At 38.2% G+C, this 24,327-nt stretch overlaps 1 protein-coding gene across 1 annotated transcript in view; it reads left to right on the top strand.

Moving 5' to 3' along the window:
- The window catches only part of LOC129732420 (uncharacterized), a 127,154-nt gene extending 114,351 nt beyond the window's left edge, over positions 1-12,803 (top strand). Inside the window, exon 4 of the mRNA XM_055693307.1 lies at positions 12,687-12,803. Coding sequence (XP_055549282.1) covers positions 12,687-12,734 — 48 coding nt within the window. The 3' untranslated portion in view covers positions 12,735-12,803. The remainder of the gene's footprint in view (positions 1-12,686) is intronic.
- The last annotated feature ends 11,524 nt before the right edge of the window (positions 12,804-24,327 follow it).

Here is a 24,327-nt window from a genome sequence, read left to right as displayed (position 1 = left end):
TTGTGATTTATTTCGTAATAAGTCGTCCATCCTGGCCTGAGCTGAGCCGCAGCCCCAACATATGCAAGATCCAGCATCCAGCAGGCACAGGTGGCAGATGATGCGATGGCACGATAATCACACAAGTTTTTTTTTCGCCAAATGAAATGGTCCTCCAAACCAGAGTTCAAGTGTGGACCCAAGGAGCTTCGTGTTTCATTTACGGTAATGCTCACTACCGTTGCGGCCGACCGGTTCCGTTTGAGGTACCATTTTTGGTTGCAATTTCACGATCAAGATTACCCGCACCGCCGCCGCCGCCGGCCGGTCAGGGCGGGATTAACGGCAAGTGTCGTTCGGGCCATCAATCGTGAATTTACCGCTCTCTTTCGGTTGACAGTGCTGACAGTTATGGGCGGTCCCCGTTTTTGTGTTCTTGACGGAAGAAGACTGAAGTGGTGCTTAATTTTTAAATTGTGCAGTATTTTTAGTATAAAAGGGTATAAATTAGATTCAAAGCCTGGTAATTTTGGTAAAACCCCTTAACCCTTTTACGGGTTTCTGTTACAGGTTGTTTACAGGTTTGTTATTTTGGTCTTTTCAATAATCATCTTCGTTCTCAAGCTAATTATGCTATCCTATTGCAAGACATTTTGAGTTTCTATCGTTTTCTCTAATAATTGCGCGAACTCTTCTGAATTCGTAAGCTAGCTCAAAATGTATAATAAATTCAAGAAAAATAATTCAAAAATCTAAGCGAATTACAACGTTAAACTGAAAAAAAACTTCTTCAAGTTAACGCCATCAACAAAGTCGAGTTTTTATTCTGACAATGCTTGTATCAAGTTTTCATTATATTATTGTCACAGACACCTTAATGGGGTTGGAGTTACAAGGACTGGCATTGGAGTAGTTGCACTCTCCCAAAGCAGCCAATTCGGCACGCTCCGACCCGCTAAAACCCCCATCCTTCACCCCTTATCTGCTCTGAACTTTCTGTGCTCGATGAATTCCCTTCACTCTTATACCTCCTGGTTGACTACCTGGAGACTAGCAGTTAAATAGGCACCGCTGGCGTGTTGGAGGTTGATCCGCAACACATGTTGTGATTCCAGGACAATCTGAGAGGCGCCTGGACAAACCGAGTTTTCACACATCCTTCGAGCTACCATCATGTCGCTCCTCGCGCGCACAAAACGAGGGCAGCAGTCTCCTTCTCATCCACGCACTTGGGACCAGTGCTCACGACCTTCAGTGCCACCGGTGTCAATTTTTAATGAAAGTCCGGTCATTGAAAGAAATGAGATATTTGATTAATATCGAAATTATTCGATTTGAGCCAATTCATTGCATGAAGTGAACTATATAAACTATAACTAAATCATCTACATTCTCAACTGCATATACATCGCTAAAGCAACACAGCGTGTGCGAAACCACAAAAATGCTGCTAGCCAACAATCACTGTCAACTGATTGTAGCAGAAAGTCTTTTTCATTCTCAGCTCGTTCACTGAAAATTGTAAATCAAAGATTTCAATTTCAACTGACAATCCTTTCATGACAGTGAAAGTTTGCAGCGCTGCTTGGGACACATTAGAGAGTTCTCATTCCCGAACCAGTGTAGAAATTGCCTGAGGCAATCATGGACCTGACGGGATTTGTGTCAGGGTGATGTTCACATTATTATGGCCGGATAACACCGGAAAAGTCGAAGTGGCTATCTGCTCTTCGCAAAATTGGAATATACCTGCTACCATCTGATCTGATCTAATCATCAAAGTTAGGTTACGTTAGTCGAAACACTCTTCGTCCGCCTTATTGGACATCATGCCGGACGAGATGAGATTGGCCTATCAAGTATGGACAAAACCACATTGGTAAGAAGTCCGCTCGCTACCATAAACCTCTGAGCTATTCGACATTATTCGAGGGCTTAGGGCCTTTTACAGGGATAGTAGACGTGGCTCTTAAACGTGAGCTTGTCGAACCATAACCCCCAGCTTCTAACATCGCCTTGAGATGATGGTGCGGTCTCCGACTCTGACAACTACCTGTTGCTCTGATTTACGGGTGTTCACAATCGTCACCTCCGTCTTATGATGCTCTAATCCCAATTGCCTGGAGTGTATCCAGTCTTCGGCCTTGGTATAAAATACGCGGCCGTCAACTCGACCTCTTTAGTCGACTCGCCGTATACCTCTAGCGTTATGTTGTCACAACTCCTACGGAAAATTTCAGTTTCAACACCTCGTCATACATGACTTTCCACACTACCGGGCCTCGGATGAAACCCTCTTCCGTGTTGTAAACTATTACTCGATCCTGGAGTGTTCTCCAGAACCTTATACAACGACACCGGTACCTGGATGTTCCTTAGCGCGTGCGCTTCGGAGTTCCAGCTGGTTCTATAAGACGCATTCATCAGTCTATCGTGACGATTGCACCATAGCGAATGCCCCTCCTCTTGCGCTGAAGTGCTACATTAAAATTTGAAAATTTAAACACGTTTGAGTCTATGGTTTATTTAATGGTTAAGCATAAAATATGTCAGCTACAAATAACAGTAATAATTTCAGATTTAGTCCAAAACCCCCTAGATTAGAAAAACCATGAATGAAAATGAAAGAATCCCATCATAATTTAGTTTAAAAGAGCTGAGGGCTGAAAATAATTTTGAATATAGCTATATGTGACAAAAAACATGTTGGAGGAAAGAAGCAACTATACACCTGAAAAAATACCAAACTCAAGAAAAATCTTTATCAAATTTGAATTAGAATGCATAAAAAGCTACATCTAGTAGATGTAGCTTGAAACATTTGAAAATACTTCGAAAGGTTTGAAAGAATAATACAATGGTAACAATATGTAGTTGAACTATTTAACGTTTAACTAAACAGAAAAAGTCGAGATAAAATAGTATCAAAACTTAGACAAAAAATGCTTTTTAGGTACAAAGGAAACAGAAGAAAATAAAAATTCATCATAAAATATATTTTTATATATTCTATATAAATCTATAAAAACAAATGAAGTAGTAAACGAAGTAATCCGAAATAACTAAAAATTTTTTTTTTATGCATAACATTTATCTGACACAGCATAAAACTGAAAATGATTGAGAACGCACCTGGAAACCAGAAAAATTTATCGTAAAACGGGGTGAATCAAAACAAAACTTCTAATCTTGAAATATGTTATTACAAAACTTTGATAACATTCAATAACCATGTTAAATTTTTTTTTTCGGAAAGTACAATAGTGAACAAGTCCTCCAAACTCGTTTATGGGTTTAAAACCACTACTGTCAGTTTGTTAAAAAAAAATAACATACAAAGGCTCGAGTTCAGATCGTTTCAAGGTGCAAAAAAACTTTGCCTATGGAAGCCATTATCACACACTTGAATGTTCAAAAGTGTGTTTTTAAAAGCATATTTATAACAAAACTGGCAATAATCTGTTATGATCAGTAAGCAATTTCGATAGTAATTTTAATTTTGATAAGAATAACTATTAAACAGACCAAGTTTAGAACACAAGTTGATACAAAAAGTTCGTAACAAAATATCCAGATTTGTTATAATCCTGATATTGTTGACTGATTGGGTGCCCTAAGATATTAATCAACCTTCTACCTATGTTTCATGGAAAACTCCCGGTTCGCAAAATCACGGGACGAATAGCAACAACATCTTAGCGAATATTTCCACACAAAAACAAGGATAATTAAGAAATGCAGTCAGGTAAAATGATACCTGAAAAATGTTTTGTACATTCTCTGCCCATTTTGGTCACGATTTACGAGCAAAACGGTCCAAAAAAGGGACAAAAAACAGGAGCCACTCCGTCTAATGCAAGTCGCAAGAATGTCATGTAGGAAAAACTGTCCCTTCGTCAAGCTGCCACGAAATATGGAACCAACTTTCTCAGCTACCATCAGAAGCCAATCCAACTATTAGCTATTAGCCAAAAAAAAAAAACTTCACAAAAGTCTGACTGATTTGCTGAGTGATGCCTGAAAGGAATTGACAAAGACATCAACAACCCAAAAGAAACGGACCATGATTCCAGTTCTACCAGCACAAAGTGTTACTGTACACCGTTTCTAGACGAAGTATAAAAAGACCTTGAATCGGAAGAAATGCTTGACCCAACTAATGAGCAAGGACATATCTATACGATAATATGACATATATGAAGTAATAAACCGAACATTTCCGTTATTTAAATACATTTTAACTTTTTTTTTGCATCTCATATCAATAAAAATGATGTAATTGTTCTTTTTCCTTCAGAGTAAAGTTCAAATCTTACTTCAGAACAAGAAAATGGCAGTCGACTGATGAGTGTTTCTATTCGCTCCATTGCACATTGGAGCACTTAGAACATCAAACCTGATCAAAATTATTTTTAAGTATTTTTGGACTAGAAACGTATCATGGATCTAAAATGTAGTATAATAAATAGTTGTGACTAAAAGTTTCATGGAATAACTCACCTTTGAGTGATTTATTACTTTTCTGATGATGTAATTCGGATTCAATGATATAGTTTCTTTTCTATAGAGTAGTGAGGGGCAAAAGTACGCATTGGCCTTTTCGAAGCATACGAGCAAAATAAACTGGCAACATTGTATGAATTTGCAGTATTATAACATCAGCTAATCACACATGTAAACACATAAGATTCCCATTAAATGGGGCGAAGCTATGAGGAAAGTTGTGTTTTGAGCTGTTTTGATCTAATTTTCTTAGTTTTGAGAACTATGATTGACCTATTCGGAAATTACAGGAACTCGAAAACAACAGAGCCCAAGAAACTTTGTATAATTGTGGTTTGTAGGGTGAATTTGTTTTGCCGGAAATATTTTGATGTTTGTCATAAAACTCAAACCAGTTGGAAAACTCATTGTGGGACAAAAGTACGCGTAAACCGCGGGGCAAAAGTACGCACTAAGTGCCATTAACCGTAATGAAAAAATGTGTTTAATAACGATGTTTTTGTACAGAAATTACTAAAAAATAACTAGTGATATGCGGATGTGCTGAAACTGAGGAAAATTATGGTTTCATGATTCCGGAATAGATAGCAACTTCTAGAAGCCAAAGAAACAATGAAAAATACAAGGCCAAATACCATCCAATATTTATTTTCGCAACTGGGGGGATGTCCACAGATCGGAAAATGGCCTAGACGCCATTTTGAATTTCAAGATGGCGACTTCCGGTTTCTAGAAAGCAACCTAAGATGGTCGAATACCCTCCAATATGTGTATTTCCGTAATCGAGATGATGTCCAGAGACTGGATAACGACCCCAGACACCATTTTTGATTCTGAAAGGCGACTTCCGGTTTATGGAAAACAACAAAACGTGATCAAATACTAGGTAATATGAATATTTTCGGAATCGGGATGATGCTCTGAGACCATTAAATGATCGCAGACGCCATTTTGGATCCCAAGATGTCGACTTCCGGTTTCTAGGAAACAACCCAGAATGGTCGAGTACCCCTCAATATGTGTACATATTAAAATCAAATGACGTCATGAGACCGAAAATCGACTTCAGACGCCATTTTCAAATTCTAGATGGTGACTTCTGATTCGTCTGGTGTTGTATTCAGGTCTCTTGGCATCATACTCATATGCGATGGTATTTGGTCAATTTTGGAAGAAACCGGAAGTCACCATCTTGAGTTTAAAAATCGCGCTTGGAGTTTATTTCTGGTGGCTGCGCATCATCCCGATCCCTGAAATACTCATATTGGTATTCAGCCATTTCAGGTTGTGTTCCGGAAACCGAAAGTCACCATCTTGGAATTCAAGATGGCGTCTGGGGTCGTTTTTAGGTAACTAGGCATAATTTTTTACTGTTTACCGCGAACCGGAAGTCACCATCTTTATTTCAAAAATAACGTCTGAAGTTGATTTTTGATCTCAGAGCATCAATTCGATTCCGAAAATACCTGTATTGGGTGAAATTCAACCATTTTTGGTTGTTTTTTGGAAACCGGAAGTCGCTTTTTTGGAATCTAATATGGCATCTGGAGTCGTTTTCGGGTCTCTGTGTATCACCCCGGTTCCGAAAATAAATTGTATTAATTTGTTTCTATGGCCACTCTTCTGGAAGGTCCATTTTTGGGATATATCACCAAAACACCCAAACATATCCCCAGCAAACCGGATTTCCGGAAGTAAGAAAATTATTTCGGGGCCCCGCTCTACCGCAGCTAAAAAGAATCAGTGCAAAACCAGCGAAAAACAATGAACTTTTTGAGAATAGTGTAATAAATACACTGTTCATACAGTGCGAACTCAGTGGTCCCCGTGGTTCTGTGGCTAGCTCTCCCACACGGTTGTGATATCGGGATCGATTCCCGATCAGGTCGAGGATCTTTTCGAGCTGGAAATTTTCTCGACTCAGCACTGGGGCACGGTGTATCGTTGTACTTATCCCACACATGCAAAATGTGCCAAAAACAATATCGATAACGAATTCTCTCAACTAATCTAGTTGATCGAGACCGCATAAGCCCCCCAGGCTTGCGTGCGATATTGTTTTGTTACAGTGCGAACTTTTGCCCCGTAAATTGCGTACTTTTGCCACGCATGCTGGGTAAAAGTTCACATCTGAGTATTTTTTCTAACAAGTGAAATTCTCCTGCCACAAACAAAATTCGAAAAACTCTGGTAATACATTTTGAAGGCGAAAGGTTCATGTACCGCTTGGAAACAAAACCGAATTTTATTATAATTGTTTGCAATAGTTCTGTTGCAAAAACAATTGAGTGCGTACTATTGCCTCTCACTACTCTATTTATAACAAATGACTGAGCCTTTATGAATGAAATATAACTATTTTTTTAGATCAGTGAGGTTCAGGGTGAACACTGTTTTGTTTAATAATCAATCTGAGCACTTAGAAGAATCTGAAGAATCACTAGTATTATTATCATTGTCCGTGTACGAAGATTTTACTTGCAACATTTGCATTGTTTCGGACGAAAAAACTTGACCGTTTTTCTTAGATTTTGGTCTAGAGCTCGTGATCAAAGGATCCGAATTCAATAGCAACCTGTTGAGAATGTCTCAGAACACTCATTCGTTACATGACAGAGGTATGTTCTAGAAACTAAGGCAACAACACTGCCTGAAGCTGAAACTTTGAAATTTTTCGATGGTTTTCACAATGATGTAACTCAGTTCGGATTTACAGAATTTTTGTGTTTATTAGAATGTACTCTGGCAATATCGAGACTATTCATAAGTCTTTCAAGTTTACAGATTGACTAATCTAACCTTCTTTGACAATGTACAAAGTGGGTTTGATGATAAATCACTACGTTGCACTTGATTGTTTTGAAAATAAGTGAACGGTACGGAAGCATCGAATGCAACAACAGAAAGCTAAAATTTTATCGATTTCAACCAGCTGTAACAAAGGTCTACAATACTTCTGGATGCTCATGAGCTGTCAAAAGATTCTGGAGGCATCACCTCTCAAAATGAGACTATGCTGAACATGGTTAATAAACTTTTGATTTGGTTCAAATCAATTAAGTAAGTAATAAAAAGATTCAAACTTTCCATGCCAAATAACCGAATAACGACCAATTTGATTTAAATAGAACTTCGCACACGTATTTGGCTAAGCAAACTGAGTCTTTTTCACAGGTGGAGTATTTTATTAGGCTCAAGAGTAATTTTTTTAAAGGGCGTATGCATTTTGGCGTAGGTCATCATTTGAAAGCATTCAAAGCATTGTAGCTCAAAAACCATTTCAGATCCAAAATAACCGAACATAATTTCCATTACCATTTCCATCATGCTATGATTACCGACAATATTAGTCTAGATTGATCTGTAACATCTCCTTGGAAATTTGATGTCGCAGAGAGTTTAGAAATTTTCAAACAAAATCCCGGTACCCTCCTTAACAGAGATCAAGGTACCTATTCATTTCTCATGGCTTTTTAATGTCTAAAATCACAGAAAAGACATGAATCACCAGGCCGCACGTTTCTAACTCAAGCTGTTTACGTTCTCTATTTTAAAATTTGACCCTTTCGTTGACCTACTTCGATATAAAAGTTTAGGGGTTTCGCTATTTTCTCTCCCCACGGTTTATATAAGCACTGATGATGACACCAAGTCGGCGTTGAAATACGTTTGTGCGTAGTAATAAGTGAAAATGAAAGAAGTAAAGAAGAATAAAAAAGTGAAATGAATCAACAGCGTAAATTAAAGTGAACTTAAATGATTTTCGAAAACACTGTGCTATAGCGATTTAAAACTTCTGAAGTGACCTAGTGTAGGTTGTAGGTCTTTTTTTTCGAACTAAATTTCTTTTTTTAACAACGGCTTTTTCCCGTTAACACGCAAGTTCATTAAGCAGACAGCATGTGAAGTAAAGAGAGCGAAAAATAAGCGAACTGGAAATGTGATATGAACCCGCAATCTCCCTGTTCCCGTCACTGTCCCTGTCCCGTCGGGATGCGGTATATTTTTCCAAATCTGTATCACATTTCCAGTTCGCTTATTTTTCGCTCTCTTTACTTCACATACTGTTTGCGTTGTAGGTCTTGTTGAGTGTAACATTCGCTCATACTAGAAATTTTCCAAACACCCCAAAAATCTGAAGTTTTGGTCAAAATACGGTTTTTGGACCTCAGTGCATAAAACCTTTTTTCAACTCAGTCATTCCTTGACCGATTTTCAATATTTTAGCAGTTTTGGAAAGAAGATAAACAGAGCTTTCGAAATATATTCAAGTTTGTACTAATATCACTGAAACATGTTGAGTTATTTGAGTATAAATCTAATTTTTTAGACTTTTTCACGCATTTTTTTGTTTTTTGCTCAAAGATTGTAAAAAGCTATCTCCAGAAACTAAACTTCTCCAGAAGTTATTCAAAAATTGAAAATAAAATAAGTTACCATTACGTAACAGAAAGCCATTTTTTTTATTTTACCCGCTGAAAAACAATAACAAACTTGTTTTACGCTACCTGAAGGCCCCTGATTTAAAAAAAAAACTTTATTTTGAGCCGTCAAACCTCAAAAACGGAATTGTGTGTGGTGCGCAAGAAAAAGTTGTTTCGAGAAACCAGCGCGATCTCTCGCCTAACATGTAATAAAATCTACAACTGTCTTTATAAGAAGATATATATCTGTATCCTTTTATCTACATATCCTTTTCGCTACATATTTTCAAGATGAAAATGTAGTAAAAAGTTGAAAAGGTTGTGTGTGAGCCACGATCACAAGGTTAACGTAGAATTATAACATCTTGTTTTATGTCAATAAAGTTCTTACGATAGATTATGGAATATAGGGTAATCGCTCCTATATTTATTTCATCACGCCTCTTTGATCAATTTATCGTCAGATTTTACCATTTTTTCAACGTAAAACTTTCAACCACCTAACAAAATCGAGAAGCAAATAGATTTACTTTCAAAATTTGTAGAAATTTGACGGTAAATTGGACAAATGAGAGAAATAAGATGAATATAGGTGCACCAAGCTGTGGAAATGAATAATGGAGTGAGATGAATGATGAATAAGATGAATACTTGATTGGAATCAGTCAATTCAAAGTACCGGCATTTCAGTACTTATTCTCTTTCTCTGTCTGTAATGCGATAGACTATCTTCTATCAATTTGTTTATGTCAGAAAGTTGTATTCAACACTAATAAAAAAAACTCTCTGGAAATGATGTGGAGTTCTTAAAGAAATTCAAAACGGTAACTGAAGCCGAATACGCCTTTGGTTATCATTCCGATTACGGAAAACTAACATCAAAGAGTGTTACGGTCAAAAATTGCTTAACTTCAATTTGCCGTATTATTTTTATCGTGTATCAAAAATGAACAAATCTGAACACCTGAAATTTTAAAGATGTGTGAATAGCATCATACCCTATGTTTGATTTTTACATTTACTCTTCAGTTGTAAAAATGGCGTCGAAGCAAGAGCAGCAACACATCAAAATTTTGCTCGCGCACTGCGAAAATCCGAATTACTCGCACACCAAGTTGGCTAAACTTTCGAATGTGGCCAAACCAACCGTCACCAACGTAATAAAAGTGTTTGGAAAACGTCCGGACTGGGAGCAAAATAAAAGTCGAAAACCGCAAAACCAACGAGAAGAGTGGCCAGCAGTTTCAAGCGGAATCCCAACCTATCTGTCCGAGATGTCGCAAGCAAGCTGGGAGTGTCGCCTATAAGAAGTTCAAGGCTAACTGTCGTTCTGCGGCGTACAAAGTGACCAAGAAGGCTGTGCGAAACTTGATGGAAGAAGTCAAGAGAAAGGTCCGGCTTTTCGCATTCGCCAAGAAGGAAGCTTGAGTCAATCTTTTGTCTTTATTCCTTACGAATTGAACTTGACAAAGAAACACAAGTTCATCCCGATCAAGGAAAATTGATGGCACAGTGCTTTTTCTATTTTATCACGGTCAAAAAAATGAATTTAGCGAAATGATAAAAAAACGGATTTTTTTGGGATCCAATTAAAATTTGTGATATTTTGATTAAAATGATGATTTTCCAGAATATTGCTGTATGTTCAGAAATGTTGAAAATTGCTTTTTCTTGATTCCAGGAGTCTTAACGAAAGAAATCGTCTTCTTAATAAAACCGTTGAATACCTGACAGTTGGTAAGTTTAATTTGAAACAGTTCACGTGTGCGAATTTTTTAAGTATCTACTAATGTCTGCCAATCATCCCGATTCCGAAAGTGGCCTTCAATCATTTTGAAGTCCCCATTATGTGTTTCAGAATGGCTTCTATAGTTAATTCTTGATTTTTGGGCATCATTTGAGTTCCGAAAATATCCATTTAGGTGGTATTTGACAATTTAGTTTTTTGTTTTCTTCAGAAACTGGAGTCACCACCTGGAACTTAAAATGACTTCTGGTATTGATTTCCGACGTCTCAATTATACTGCCGTGAGTCTGTCCTATTCGATTTCGAGCAAGCCGAGAAAAACGAACTTTTATTCAATTCCATACTGGCTAAATCTGCCCTCCGGCAATCTTCTAGTGGGGGGGGGGGTTCCGTCACTGCTGCCCTAGTTTTGGAGAGCGCAGGGTGGCCACCCAATCGGGAATTGTTTAGAACCGGGAAAAAACCGGGAATTCCACTGAATATATGTTTTGATGTTTTCCCGAAGTTTTCCTTAACAAGGTTGTTTGGTTCATCTGTTGTTACGAAACTATGCAAAGTTAGCTACCATTTCCCTTTGCAAATTGTGTGGACTTGCTATGCGCGGCAGTATAGCTTTTTACTATTCCTGTGAATTTTGGCGCTTCAAGTAAGCTCGAAAGTGCGTCATAACGCCTCAAAGTAACAGATCGTCGTGTTCGTCATTATTATGTTTGCTTACGGTAAAACTTTATTGAAGTCATTTAAAACTTTACGCACTTCCGAGTTGGCTAAGCGTGCCAAATTTCACAGGAACGGTTAAAAGCTACAATCTTTCATTTATTTTCAGTTAGAGCTCTAAGGCAAACATGGTCGACAAAAACGAAAAAAATCTAATTAGATTGCTATTCGGCCAATTAGACCAGAAATTTAAATTAAATATTAATGGGTGATGAACTCAAATTTAAAACAAAATATCATAAATAAAAACATAAAATGTTTCTTAAAGTGGGAATAAACAGTTGATTTTTGCCCGATTTGTAGGGAACACTGCAGCAGACGAAAATTCAATAAACTGTTTGTTTTTAATTTAACGTAGTGACTTGAATGGGATGAGTGCCCAAACCTATTTAAAATTCATCCGCGAAGCTGATATTATTAGGGATTTGGAGAATGCTTCTTTATTTTATTCGTGGTCATATTGCGTGTGAATTTTTTTTATATGGTTGTTCATTGAATTGCTTGTAATCAACCATCAATTAGTATGACAATGAAAGAAAAGGCAAAAGATAAACTAAAATTCTATTGACTGCAATCATTTACGCAAGGGCATCTCATAAAGTAAAAAAAATGACAGGGTTAATGTCCATAATAAATGAAATAAAAAAGCAAACGCCTAAGGGGTCTTCCAACAAAAGCCAACCTATGCAGTGAATCGCAGGCAGTGCGAAGGTATCCATTACGAAAATAAAACCCACTCGAAAATGTTATCCCGATGCTCTTAACGTTTTCGATTGACCCTCGTAGCGTCGAAGCGCACCGCACAATTTACTCGCAGCGATTAGCGGCGATTTTCTCCGGCCCCGGAACCGTCGCAAGAAAGTCGGCCGCACTCTGCGCGTGACGTTCGGACATTAAGAGGCGCCGAATATCAAGCTCGACACTTGTAGATCTAACTAACAAACAAAAAATAATAATATCATAATGATAAAGGAAACAACACTGAAGGGTCAGTACGCGCGGGTGACTGCAGTGAGTGAGCGAGGGGGTGGAAGATCAATTCGCTGACCTTTTCAGTTCGCTGCTCGGATAATGGTGGCCTTTTTTCGGCCATCGAAAGTTGTGTGTACGCAGAAAAATTGAAATGCTCTCATCCGAGCTGAAGTGGAACTGGCGTGGCGGATCAGCCCGGAGGAATTCGCGAAATTTAAACTTTGGAAATACACACTAAGGCAGCGTCGTGTTTGTTGGGCTTATTAAGTGACTTGCCAGATTTTTTTTTCTTTGCTTTTTCTCACTGCTAATTTTGCTCTCAACTTTTTTTTCTTTCTTTGCAGGTTAGTTTTTGCGCTTTATCACGACGACGCACGGCACGAAAGCCGTGACGCGACGCAACGATTGGCGATGCGGTGTCGATGATGACGAAGTCGTTCATTGCCGTAGTGTGGTTGCGAATCAATTTTTCGCCCCAGGCCCACGCGTTAATGCGAGCTTACCGAGGGGTCAAGAAAAGGATCACTTCACCAGTCAGCACAGGCACTTGTCGTGTCGGGAGTGCCAAAATCGACACTCGACGACGAGCGAAGCGGATCTACTCTTGGCAGCTTTTTTGCTGAAAGTGCATTCTTCGAACTGTCATAACTCGGTTACTCATCTTGTGTCGATCTTGTATAAAAACTAAGCGATCCTATTGATTGAATCTTCCTGAGAGCTAACTTAATTGCTGTACGGTTCATACCTAAGAAGATGAATTATTATACGTCAAATCGAGCTTTGGCCATTGCAAACACTCGTGCTACGCTTCAGAAGAGGTATTATATTTCATCCGACGAAAAAATGGAGACTCATCGAGGAGGTTAGGTTACGATTTTAGTGAGCCTATTTCGGTGCGAGTGAGTTGCGCAATCGTAGCTTGAGCCAGTTTTTTTAATTCAGCAAACAATCATTTATCAAAATTATTGATTCTGCTGCTAGTTTGCAGATTACACTCGTACCGTAGAAATGCGGGAATATTCGCTACGTTTGCTTTTTTTCTTTAATATTGTGTATCTAATTTCATTAATCTACGCTGGGGGCCAAATAGTGACAGTGGTTATTTGTCATCGTTAGGATTTTACCAACATTCCGCGCTTCATTACAGAACTGTGTTAAACGCGATTGACTTGCTTATGTCAGTGGGAAAAAGCTCCATTAATCAGCACGATTGCCATTTAGGGCATCCGTGTACGAGCTGCAAGGATTGCATGAAAGGTGGCCACCAAAAAAGCTAATCGGATAACCGAACCGAAAAAATCAGTTTGTTTTAATTGAATAACATGAAATAGTTCAGCATGACGGCTTTGCAATCAATTTTGTCCAGAATACGCGCAAGTTTTGACAAGGAATTAAAGTAATTGCAAAATTAAAAACAAACCAATGTGCCATTTTAAAACTTATTGAGCGTTGGCTGAATAAAAAAACCCTAGGGATTTGACCTTATGGAAAATCGAAATTTTTACTAAGGTAAGGAACGGCTTGACGTCTCCGCCAACCACGCTCGACACCTGGGTTCGAATCCCACCGCCGACATAGGTGTCGATGGTTGTGAGGTGGCGTGATCCACTCACAACCAACCCAACTGGTCTAGATTCAATCCTAGCCGACACCGGGAGATTTTCTGAGGCGAAAAATCTCTGGGATCACGCCTTCCATCGCATGAGGAAGTAAAGCCGTTGGCGCCGGTCCGTTAATAAACGGGTCGTGAGTTAGGGTCCTGGGTGTGGAGTCGCCTCCCTGGGCGTCGGTGATTGGCCACAACGGATGGCGGCACCAGACCGACGGAAAATAAGCGAGAATAAAAAAAAAAAGGAACGGCTTGAACAGTTACCAAGATCAAAGCATTTTATGGGCCGATTTTTCTCCAACGTCATTATCATGATGCGGGCTTGTATTGTTCTAATCAAGAAAAACAACAATGAAAAAATTCGATTGTCCACAACCGAGTTTTTGTTGAACCTATGGGATCGAATAGCAACGATTGTTGAAGCTACCAAATCGGCAACACTGCCGCTCATTAGTTTATCTACTATATAAAAATGGAATTCCGTAACGCTTGATCTTATTGATATTATTCCCTCAGTCTCTGTGGTGTACAGTAATCATCATCAGTGAATCGTTCTAAATCAAAAATAATAAGCGGTGACATGTAGGTTTTTTAACATGATGTTCACATGTAACACATGTTCGCTGATGTTCAGGAAAGACATTAGTTATAAAAAAAAAGTTATCTAATTACTAAAACTTGAGAAATTATTCACAAAACTACGTAAAACATGTAAAATTCTGAATATCTGTGCTAAATTTGCCTCTAAATCAAAATTCAAAGCGATGACATATGATTCTTTTTTCACTAAAATGTTTGCTAATGTTCAGGGAAGACATTCGAGGAAAAATAAGTAGTATCTGGTTACTAAAACTTGAGATATTATTCACAAAACTACGTAAAACATGCAAAATTATGACTTTTTATACTTAATTCGTCTCCAAATCAAAATTCGAAGCGATGACATGTGATTCTTTTTTCACTAAATGTTCGTTGATGTTTAAGAAAGATATTTGAGAAAAAATAATAGGTATCTAATTACTAGAACTTGAGATATTATTCACGAAACTACGTAAAACACGCAAAATTATGACTTTCTGTGCTAAATTTGCCTCTAAATCAAAATTCAAAGCGTTGACATATGATTTTTTACTCTAAAATGTTTGTTAATATTCAGGGAAGACATTCGAGGAAAAATAATTAGTATCTGATAACTAAAACTTGAGATTTTATTCACAAAACTACGTAAAACAAGCAAAAATATGCTGAATTTGCCTCTAAATCAAAATTTCAAGCGATGACATGTGATTTTTTTACGTTAAAATGTTTGTAAACGTTTTGGAAAGACATTTGAAGGAAAGTAACGAGTATCTGTTTACTAAATCTTGAGATTTTATTCACAAAACTACGTAAAACTTGCAAAATTATGACTTTTTATGCTGAATTTGCCTCTAAAACTAAATTTAAAGCCATGACATGTGATTCTTTTTTCATTAAATGTTTGTCAGCGTTCAGGAAAGATATGTAAGGAAAAATAATTAGTATCTGATTACTAAAACTTGAGTATTATTTGCAAAACTACCGTAAACACGCAAAATTATGGCTTTCTGTGCTAAATTTGCCTCTAAATCAAAATTCAAAGCGTTGACATATGATTTTTTTTCACTAAAATGTTTGTTAACGTTCAGGAAAGACATTTGAGGAAAAATAAATAGTATCTGATAACTAAAACTTGAGATTTTATTCACAAAACTACGTGAAACATGCAACTTTATGACTTTTTATGCTGAATTTGCCTCTAATCAAAATTTAAAGCGATGACATGTGATTTTTTTACATTAAAATGTTTGTGAACGTTCAGGAAAGACATTTAAAGGAAAGTAACAAGTATCTGATTACTAAAACTTGAGATTTTATTCACAAAACTACGTAAAACTTGCAAAATTATGACTTTTTATGCTGAATTTGCCTCTAAAACAAAATTTAGAGCCATGACATGTGATTCTTTTTTCATTAAAACGTTTGTCGTTTGTGATTGTGATTTTTTATGCATTAAAATGTTTGTTAACGTTCAGGAAAGACATTTGAAGAAAAGTAACAAGTATCTGTTTACTAAAACTTGAGATTTTATTCACAAAACTACGTAAAACAAGCAAAGTATGACTTTTTATGCTGAATTCGCCTCTAAATCTAATTTCAAAGCGATAACATGTGATTCTTTTTTCATTAAATGTTTGTCAGCGTTCAGGAAAGATATGTAAGGAAAAATAATTAGTATCTGATTACTAAAACTTGAGTATTATTCGCGAAACTACCGAAAACACGCAAAATTATGGCTTTCTGTGCTAAATTTGCCTCTAAATCAAAATTCAAAGCGTTGACATATGATTTTTTTTTTCACTAAAATGTTTGTTAACGTTCAGGAAAGACATTTGAGCAAAAATAAAATGTATATGATTACTAAAACTTGAGATATTATTCACAAAACTGCATGAAACATGCAAAATTATGACTTTTTATGCTGGATTTTTCTCTAGATAAAAATTTAAAGCGATGACATGTGATTATTTTTTCATTAAAATGTTTGTTTATGTTAAAATATAAAATGTATGTTTGAAGATGATTTTCTGTATGCAGCAAAACAATATTGCAACCTTCTAATAGCGCTCTCGATCAACCAGATTAGTTGAGAAAATTCGTTATTGATATTGTTTTAGCACATTTTGCATGTTGTAGGATAAGAACAACGATACACCGTGCCCCAGAGCTGAGTCGAGAAAAATTGCAGTTCGAAAAGATTCTCGACCTGATCGGGGATTGAACCCGATATCACAACCGTGTGGGAGCCCATCGACATCGCTAACCACAGAGCCACGAGGACCACATACAGCAATCAGAATACAGAAAATCACCGAAAAATATTTTATTTTAATTTATACGTTTTTATACGATTACATGCGAAACTTTGACTTTTTATGCGCAATTAGCTTCTGAATCAAAATTCAATGATTTGCTTTTTTTTTTGCAATAAAATGTTCGTTGTTCTTTCATCTACAATTTTTTTTGATGAATAATCCATGTCTCGAGCATGAACATTTTACATTTCTGATGTTTTCGTAGTTTTGTGAATAATTACATTTTACGGCATTCGATTTACTTTTGTACTTTTGAATTTGAATTTGATTTTTATTAGAGAGCTTTTAACCAGAAGGTCATTCAGCTCTTAATCTTACTGTTTTACTTTTTTTGCGTTAATCCAAACTAGAACTCACATTTAGCTGCAGGAAAGGTTACGATTTATTTGTTTGAATATCGATTGAGAGGCAGCTTAACCATTAAAAAACTTTTATTTTCTTATTTTCTACAAAGTTTTGTGGATTAAAAAATGGCGACCTCCGGTTTCAGGAAAATAACTCAAATTGATATATGGCCAACAATTTCAATACTTCCGAAAGTGGACCGCCATACGTCATTTTATAGCGATGACACAATTTTTTTTTTCACTAAAATGTTTGTTAACGTTCAGAAAAGACATTTGAAGAAAAATAACAAGTATCAGATTACTAAATTTGATATATTATTCACAAAACTACATGAAACATGCAAATTTATGACTTCTAAAGTGATATTTGGCCAACAATTTCAATACTTTCGAAAGTGGAACTCCATACGTCATTTGGAAATCCAAAATGGTGACTTCCAGTTTCTGTAAATCAGCCCAAAATCACAAAAAACAATCCAATATGGGTGTTTCCGTTCTGCGCGTTCTCAGAATATTAAAGTAGGGTATCGAACGTCTTCGTCAGTGGTTTTCTTTGTCAGTTTTGCTGGCGCAATCTTATGCAAAAAAGGTCCGAAAAAAACCACTGACGAAGACGTTCGACACCCTACTTAAAGTGATGATGGAAGTATAAGATGTAAATTATATTTTTGAAGTGAGTTGAGCTAATGCAGCAATGAAATATAAAAAAAATCTATCTTTGAAACCTTTGATCCCGAGCATCGCCGGGAATGTTCAACTAGTCTATAATAAAGAGAAATAAAGACTTATTCATTCCGTTCTGTTAGCTACTAGTGACCACACGCGTTTATACTTTTTCCTTGAAGAGCCCACGTTTCCGGTATTTCCTTTGTGTTAACAGGTTATGTGCACAGCTTTTGGGCCAGAGTGAAAAGTTTGCGATCTGGCTTTTTTGTTTTTGTGTTTCGATGCAAAATTAAAATGGACTTTGCAAAAGTTGGTGTGATTCGACTGAACAACAGGAATTATCGTTCCTGGTCGTTTAAGGTTCAGATGTTGTTGCGGAGAGAGGGTACGTGGAGCTACGTTGACCCAGGAGTACCGCCAACACCGATTACCAATGAGTGGAAAGAAGCAGATTCCAAGGCGATGGCGACCATCGCGCTGTTGGTGGAAGATAACCAACATAACTTCATCATGGCGAAAACGTCCGCCATGTAGGATGCACTCAAATCGCATCATCATCAAGCGACGTTAACAGGAAAAGTCTCCTTACTGAAGGAAATCTGCAATGCTCAATACAAGGAAGGAAAAAACATGGAAGATTTCCTTTTCGGAATTGAGGAGTTGTACGCGCGACTGGAAAACGCTGGTGAAAAACTTTCGGAATACATGCAAGTAGCGATGATTTTACGTGCCCTTCCGAGTCGTTTTGACAGCCTCACGACGGCTCTTGAGAGTCGCTCCGATCAAGAGCTCACGATGCAACTTGTTCGAACCAAACTCATCGAGGAGAGTGAAAAATTATATGGTGGGAATCATCTCGAAGAGCGTGTGCTGAAAGCTAGCAGCGCTGCCAAACCTGCAGTATCGTGTTTTTTCTGTGGTAAAACAGGACATAAAAAGAGAAACTGCAGAGAGTTTCTAGCTCAAAAGCGCGATAGTAGTGGTGAGCAGAGTAATGCCAAATCGAATCAAAACCAGAAAGCAAGAAAAGTGCGCGAAGATGACAAAATATCGTTTACGTTTATGGTGCGTCGCGAGAGAAATGAGAGAAGCAGTCCGTGTTCGTGGTTGATCGACTCGAGTGCGACTTCGCATATGTGTAAAGATAAGAGTGCGTTCACTGAATTACAAACTGAAACCGGTTCGCGTTCGAATGTTATAGTCGCCGACGGCCCGAAACTCGAGTCGAAGGTGTGGGAAATTGTTTAATCGTTTGCGAAGATGGTAGCGGTGAATCAGTGAATATAACACTAACGGGTGTATTATACGTTCCTACATTGGAAAGCAATATGATATCAGTCAGTAGACTTGCATCGAAAGGTGTACTAGCGTTTTTCGACAAGGCTGGTTGCAAGCTCATGTATGGGAGCACAACAGTTGCAATCGGAGACCGAAAAAGTGATATGTATTGGATACGCGAAGCGGTTGATCGTGTGGCAAAAACCGAACAACGTCAACATACTAAAAACTGCCAACATACTTGGCACCGGCGCCTAGGGCATCGCGACCAAAACGTAGTGTGAGTTATAAAACGTAACGGTTTGGCTACGGGAATGAATGTAGAAAATTGCGGCATTGAATGTACGTGCAAATGTTGTGTCGAGTGCAAAATGGTTCGTCCACCTTTTCCGCAAGTGGCCGAGAAAACATCACGAGAGGTACTGGATATTGTTCACAGTGACGTTTGTGGGCCGTTGGAAGTCACACCAGGTGGATGTCGCTACTACTTAACGATGATAGACGACCATAGCCGGTATGCATATGTGTTTTTCTTGAAGGAGAAATCCGAGGTGGAAATGAAAATTCGAGAATATGTTCGTTTGGTCGAAAATCAGTTTGGACGTAAACCTCGTGCCATATGCTCGGACCAAGGAGGAGAATACTCCAGTAGGGTATTGCGACAATTTTACCAGGAAGAAGGCATACGTGCAGAGTATACCGCTGCATATTCGCCCCAGCAGAACGGGATATCCGAACGAAAAAACCGAACGCTGAGTGAAATGGCTCGATGTTTGTTATCGGATTCTGGACTGCACAAACGGTTTTGGGCTGAAGCTGTAAATACAGCTTGTTATATACAAAATCGATTGCCAACATCGTCGATATCAAAAACACCTTTCGAGGTTTGGTTCGGCCGAAAACCTGATCTCAAACATTTTCGTTTATTTGGTTGTACAGCGTATGTTCTGATCCCGTCAGTGAAACGCAAAAAATTAGATGCAAGGGCCGTAGAAATGACATTTGTCGGTTATTCCACCGAACACAAAGCTTACCGACTATTGGATACAAGAACCGGTGAGATTAAAATCAGTAGAGATGTTCGCTTTCTAGAGCTTGAGGAGGAGAGTTCGGAAAAAAGAGAAGACGTTCAATCCTCTGTTGCACCCGTCGAAGCTGTTGAGGTGATATTAAATGGAACACCTAATTCAGGTGCAAGGAACTATGATCCTGAATCGGACGAAGAGTTTTATGGTTGGGATGAGAATGATGCAGAAATCCGGATAAACGACGAGGCAGAAGAATTGCCGGTAGTGGAGCCTATTCGCCGATCTGAAAGAGCTACAGCAGGAGTTCCACCCACACGTTATCGTGCGGAAGCGAATTCAGTGAAACATGATGCAGTAGAACCTCGTTCGTTTCGTGAAGCAATGTCGAGTCCACGATGCACCGAATGGAAATCCGCAATGGACGAAGAAATGAAATCTCACCAAGAAAATAAAACATGGCAGCTAGTGGAACCACCACCTAATCGGAAAATAATAGGATGTAAGTGGATTTTCAAATGCAAAGAGGATGAAAACGGCGATATAGTTCAGTACAAAGCGCGGTTGGTTGCGCAGGGATTCTGTCAAAAATTTGGGACAGATTACGATCACGTCTTTGCCCCCGTAGTACGACAGACTACGTTCAGAACCATGTTGACAGTCGCTAGTCGCAGAAAGATGCTAGCCAAACACATCGACATCAAAACCGCCTATTTATACGGCCAATTGCAGGAACAAATATTCATGAGCCAACCTCCTGGCTACGAACAAAGTGACCGAAAGCTAGTTTGTCATTTGAGGCGCAGCTTATACGGGCTCAAGCAGGCCGCACGAGTCTGGAATAAATGGATCGACGAAGTGCTTAAATCATTAGGATTTCACCAGTCAGAAGCTGACCCTTGCCTATACAAACGAGAAACTGGAAAACAATATGTTTTTTTTTTGTTGTTATACGTGGACGATGTTATTATTATATGCAACACGGAGGATGAATTTGCTAAAATTGCTCAGGGCTTGAGTGATAACTTCAAAATTACCATTCTAGGCGATTTAAAACTGTTTCTTGGAATCCAAGTTCGTTTGGTAGGTGGGCAATATCGTATAAACCAGAATGTTTATCTAACGCGAATTTTAGAAAAATTCGGGATGCTTTCATCCAAAACATCGAAAATTCCAATGGATCCCGGCTTTCTTCAACGTAAGGAGGAGGATAGCATCAAATTGGAAACTGTAGAGCACTATCAAAGTCTCATTGGTGCCTTATTATACGTTGCCGTGAACATCCGACCGGACATATCGATCGCTACTTCTATTCTAGGTCGACGAGTGAAAAATCCATCACAGGCCGATTGGAACGAGGCGAAACGCGTGCTCCGCTATTTAAAGGGCACAGCAGATATGGAACTGCAACTTGGATATGACGACCGAGAACTTGTGTGCTGGGTGGATGCAGACTGGGCAGGTGACGTAAGTGATCGCAAGTCAAGTTCTGGATACGTATTAAAATTCGGTGGAGGTGTGATCGGGTGGGGTTGCCGAAAGCAGAAATGTGTTGCTTTGTCCAGCACTGAAGCTGAATTTATTGCTCTCGCGGAATGCCTCCAGGAACTCCAATGGATCCTCAAATTGTTGGCAGATATAGGCGAGCAGTTGAAACTTCCAATTATGGTGATGGAAGACAATCAGAGCTGCATTGCTCTCACGCAGCCAGATCGAGCACAGAAGAAATCGAAGCACATTGACACGAAATGCAGTTTTGTGAAGCAGATGGTGAGCGATGGCGTTATACAGATGCAGTATTGTCCAACCGAGTTCATGGAAGCCGATCTGTTGACAAAACCACTTCAGGCGGTAAAGTTGCAGATGTTGCGGAAGGCGATTGGCATCAATTCCATCTACGTTGAGGAGGAGTGTTGAACCTATGGGATCGAATAGCAACGATTGTTGAAGCTACCAAATCGGCAACACTGCCGCTCATTAGTTTATCTATAATAAAAAGAAATAAAGACTTATTCATTCCGTTCTGTTAGCTACTAGTGACCACACGCGTTTATACTTTTTCCTTGAAGAGCCCACGTTTCCGGTATTTCCTTTGTGTTAACAGTTTTTAACTGGTCGTTTTACACTACAGTGGGCCCAAGTGGGAAAAAGTGCTTGCAGAATATTGATAAATGGAACAGAAACGATGTCATTTGCTAGCTACTAGAATATATTATTAACAATAGTTTCTATTGTTGTTTTCAACTTTAAAACAATTATCAAAAAAATGACGATATTTGCGCGGGATGCGATCAGAATGAGCTCCTAATGTAGTAAAACAAACGGAATTGTGGAATGATAAAAAACATAAATCTGAAAATCAATATTCGTAACAGAAGTCATAGATTTCGAATTCGAAATCTGCAAGATGAATTATTTAAATCGAAAACTAGATCTAAATTCAGAAATTAGAACTCAAAAATCTGACATCGGAAAACCATCATCAGATATCAAAACCCAATCAGAAATGGAAAATCCGAAATCAGAAAGAAATTATTCAACTAAATTTTCGCTGTCTGAGAGTTAACTGTGTACTAATAATCATACATTTGTATGAGTCTGTGATTATTCCTGAAGAATCATCAAAGGTGTAATTCCATAAATATACTTAATTTTGGGATATCTCGACAACGAGTACATTTATAGGAAGTCACCAAGAGTTTTACGATTTGAAATAATTTTTAGCACCATATGCATTATTGGAATATGATTTTTTCCTAAAAAAAAAATGAATTTGAAGAATTCTTTAAATGCTTATTAAGAACGAAATTGTCTAAAGAGTCGTCCACAATCCACGTCGACAGAAATAAATAAAGCAAAACAGAAATTGATTCCGAATTTTGCTCTCAAAAGTTTCAAAGTTGCAAGAGATTGAAAACAAAAAATAATTCAAATATTGCTTAGGTTTTTTGCTAAAAAAAAAGAGCTAAAATATTGATCTTATATTAGTTGTTGCAAAAAGTTTAGTAACATCTCTATAAACCAGCGGTCTAGAAGAAACTGAAAGAAATATAATCAAAAATTATACTTTGAATGATTGAAAACACTTATAAACGTAAGAACACCACAATAGACTCCAAAAACCACACTAAATTGACTCTTAGCAAAACAAAATTAAAAAGTGAACAGAAAGTAGCCAAAATTTAGCTCAAAATCCATGAAATACAAAAATGGCGAAACAAAAAATTGATTTTTACTATAGTTGCAAACCACTCGAAAAATTCAAATAAGCGAAGAGATTTTGATTGCCAGGCAGGGTCGGCGGTTGATGTGGGTAGTATGGGTAGTAGTACCCACTCGAAAAATACGCCTACCTACCCACACGGAATTAACGGACAATGCCAACAAAATGTAATATTTTCTATGTTCGAAACCTAATATAGCCACGCAAGAAATTAACACTATACATTTTGTATTTTGCACCAACCTGAATAACTTTTATTTTCAACATTTTTTTAATGTTGCTTAGGGTTCCAACTAAATCGACTGTTCGAGTTTCATTTACTTCCTGAAGTTTGTCTCCACGAAAAAAAATCCGCTGCAAAATTTGAGCTCGGGAAGTGAAGCCTCAATACGGTCAAAGTTTCAGTTTTTTTTACCGTCTTTTTCACACGCATTGACGGAACCACCCATATAGCATCAACCATAGTAACCCATGAGTCAGCAGAAAAAAATTGACTCGAATTATAACTGTGATGGCGAAAACAGTGAAGTTACTCCGTTCAGAAGTGTGCGCGTTCAAAGAACGGTACCCCGTCGCGTCGACGGACATCGTGCGGCAAAAGGACGCCGGATACACTCGTTCCGGCATCTACAACATCTTGGTACTACTGGACAATAATCGAAAAAAAGTCCGGTTTCGGACGACCGACAACCCTGAGCGACAACAAGTTCCAAAGGATGCTGAAGAGGGAGACCAGCAAAAGTGGTTACGTCTGGTGCAACCGGCCAAACAGCGAAAAAGTACCTGGCGTTCGCGTCTAATGGTCCCGGAAATGTCGCAACGGCAGTGGTTGCACAAGATGGTCATGTCGATTTTCCCGGCGAATCACAATTTGGTGGTGGTGATGGACGTCGAGACTTATCTCACCCTGAATGGCAACGACTGGCAGAGCACTTCGTATGTT

This window comes from Wyeomyia smithii, chromosome 3 (genome assembly GCF_029784165.1).
Source record: "Wyeomyia smithii strain HCP4-BCI-WySm-NY-G18 chromosome 3, ASM2978416v1, whole genome shotgun sequence".
NCBI classification, from domain to species: domain Eukaryota; kingdom Metazoa; phylum Arthropoda; class Insecta; order Diptera; family Culicidae; genus Wyeomyia; species Wyeomyia smithii.
This window is presented reverse-complemented; position numbering and strand designations above follow the sequence as displayed.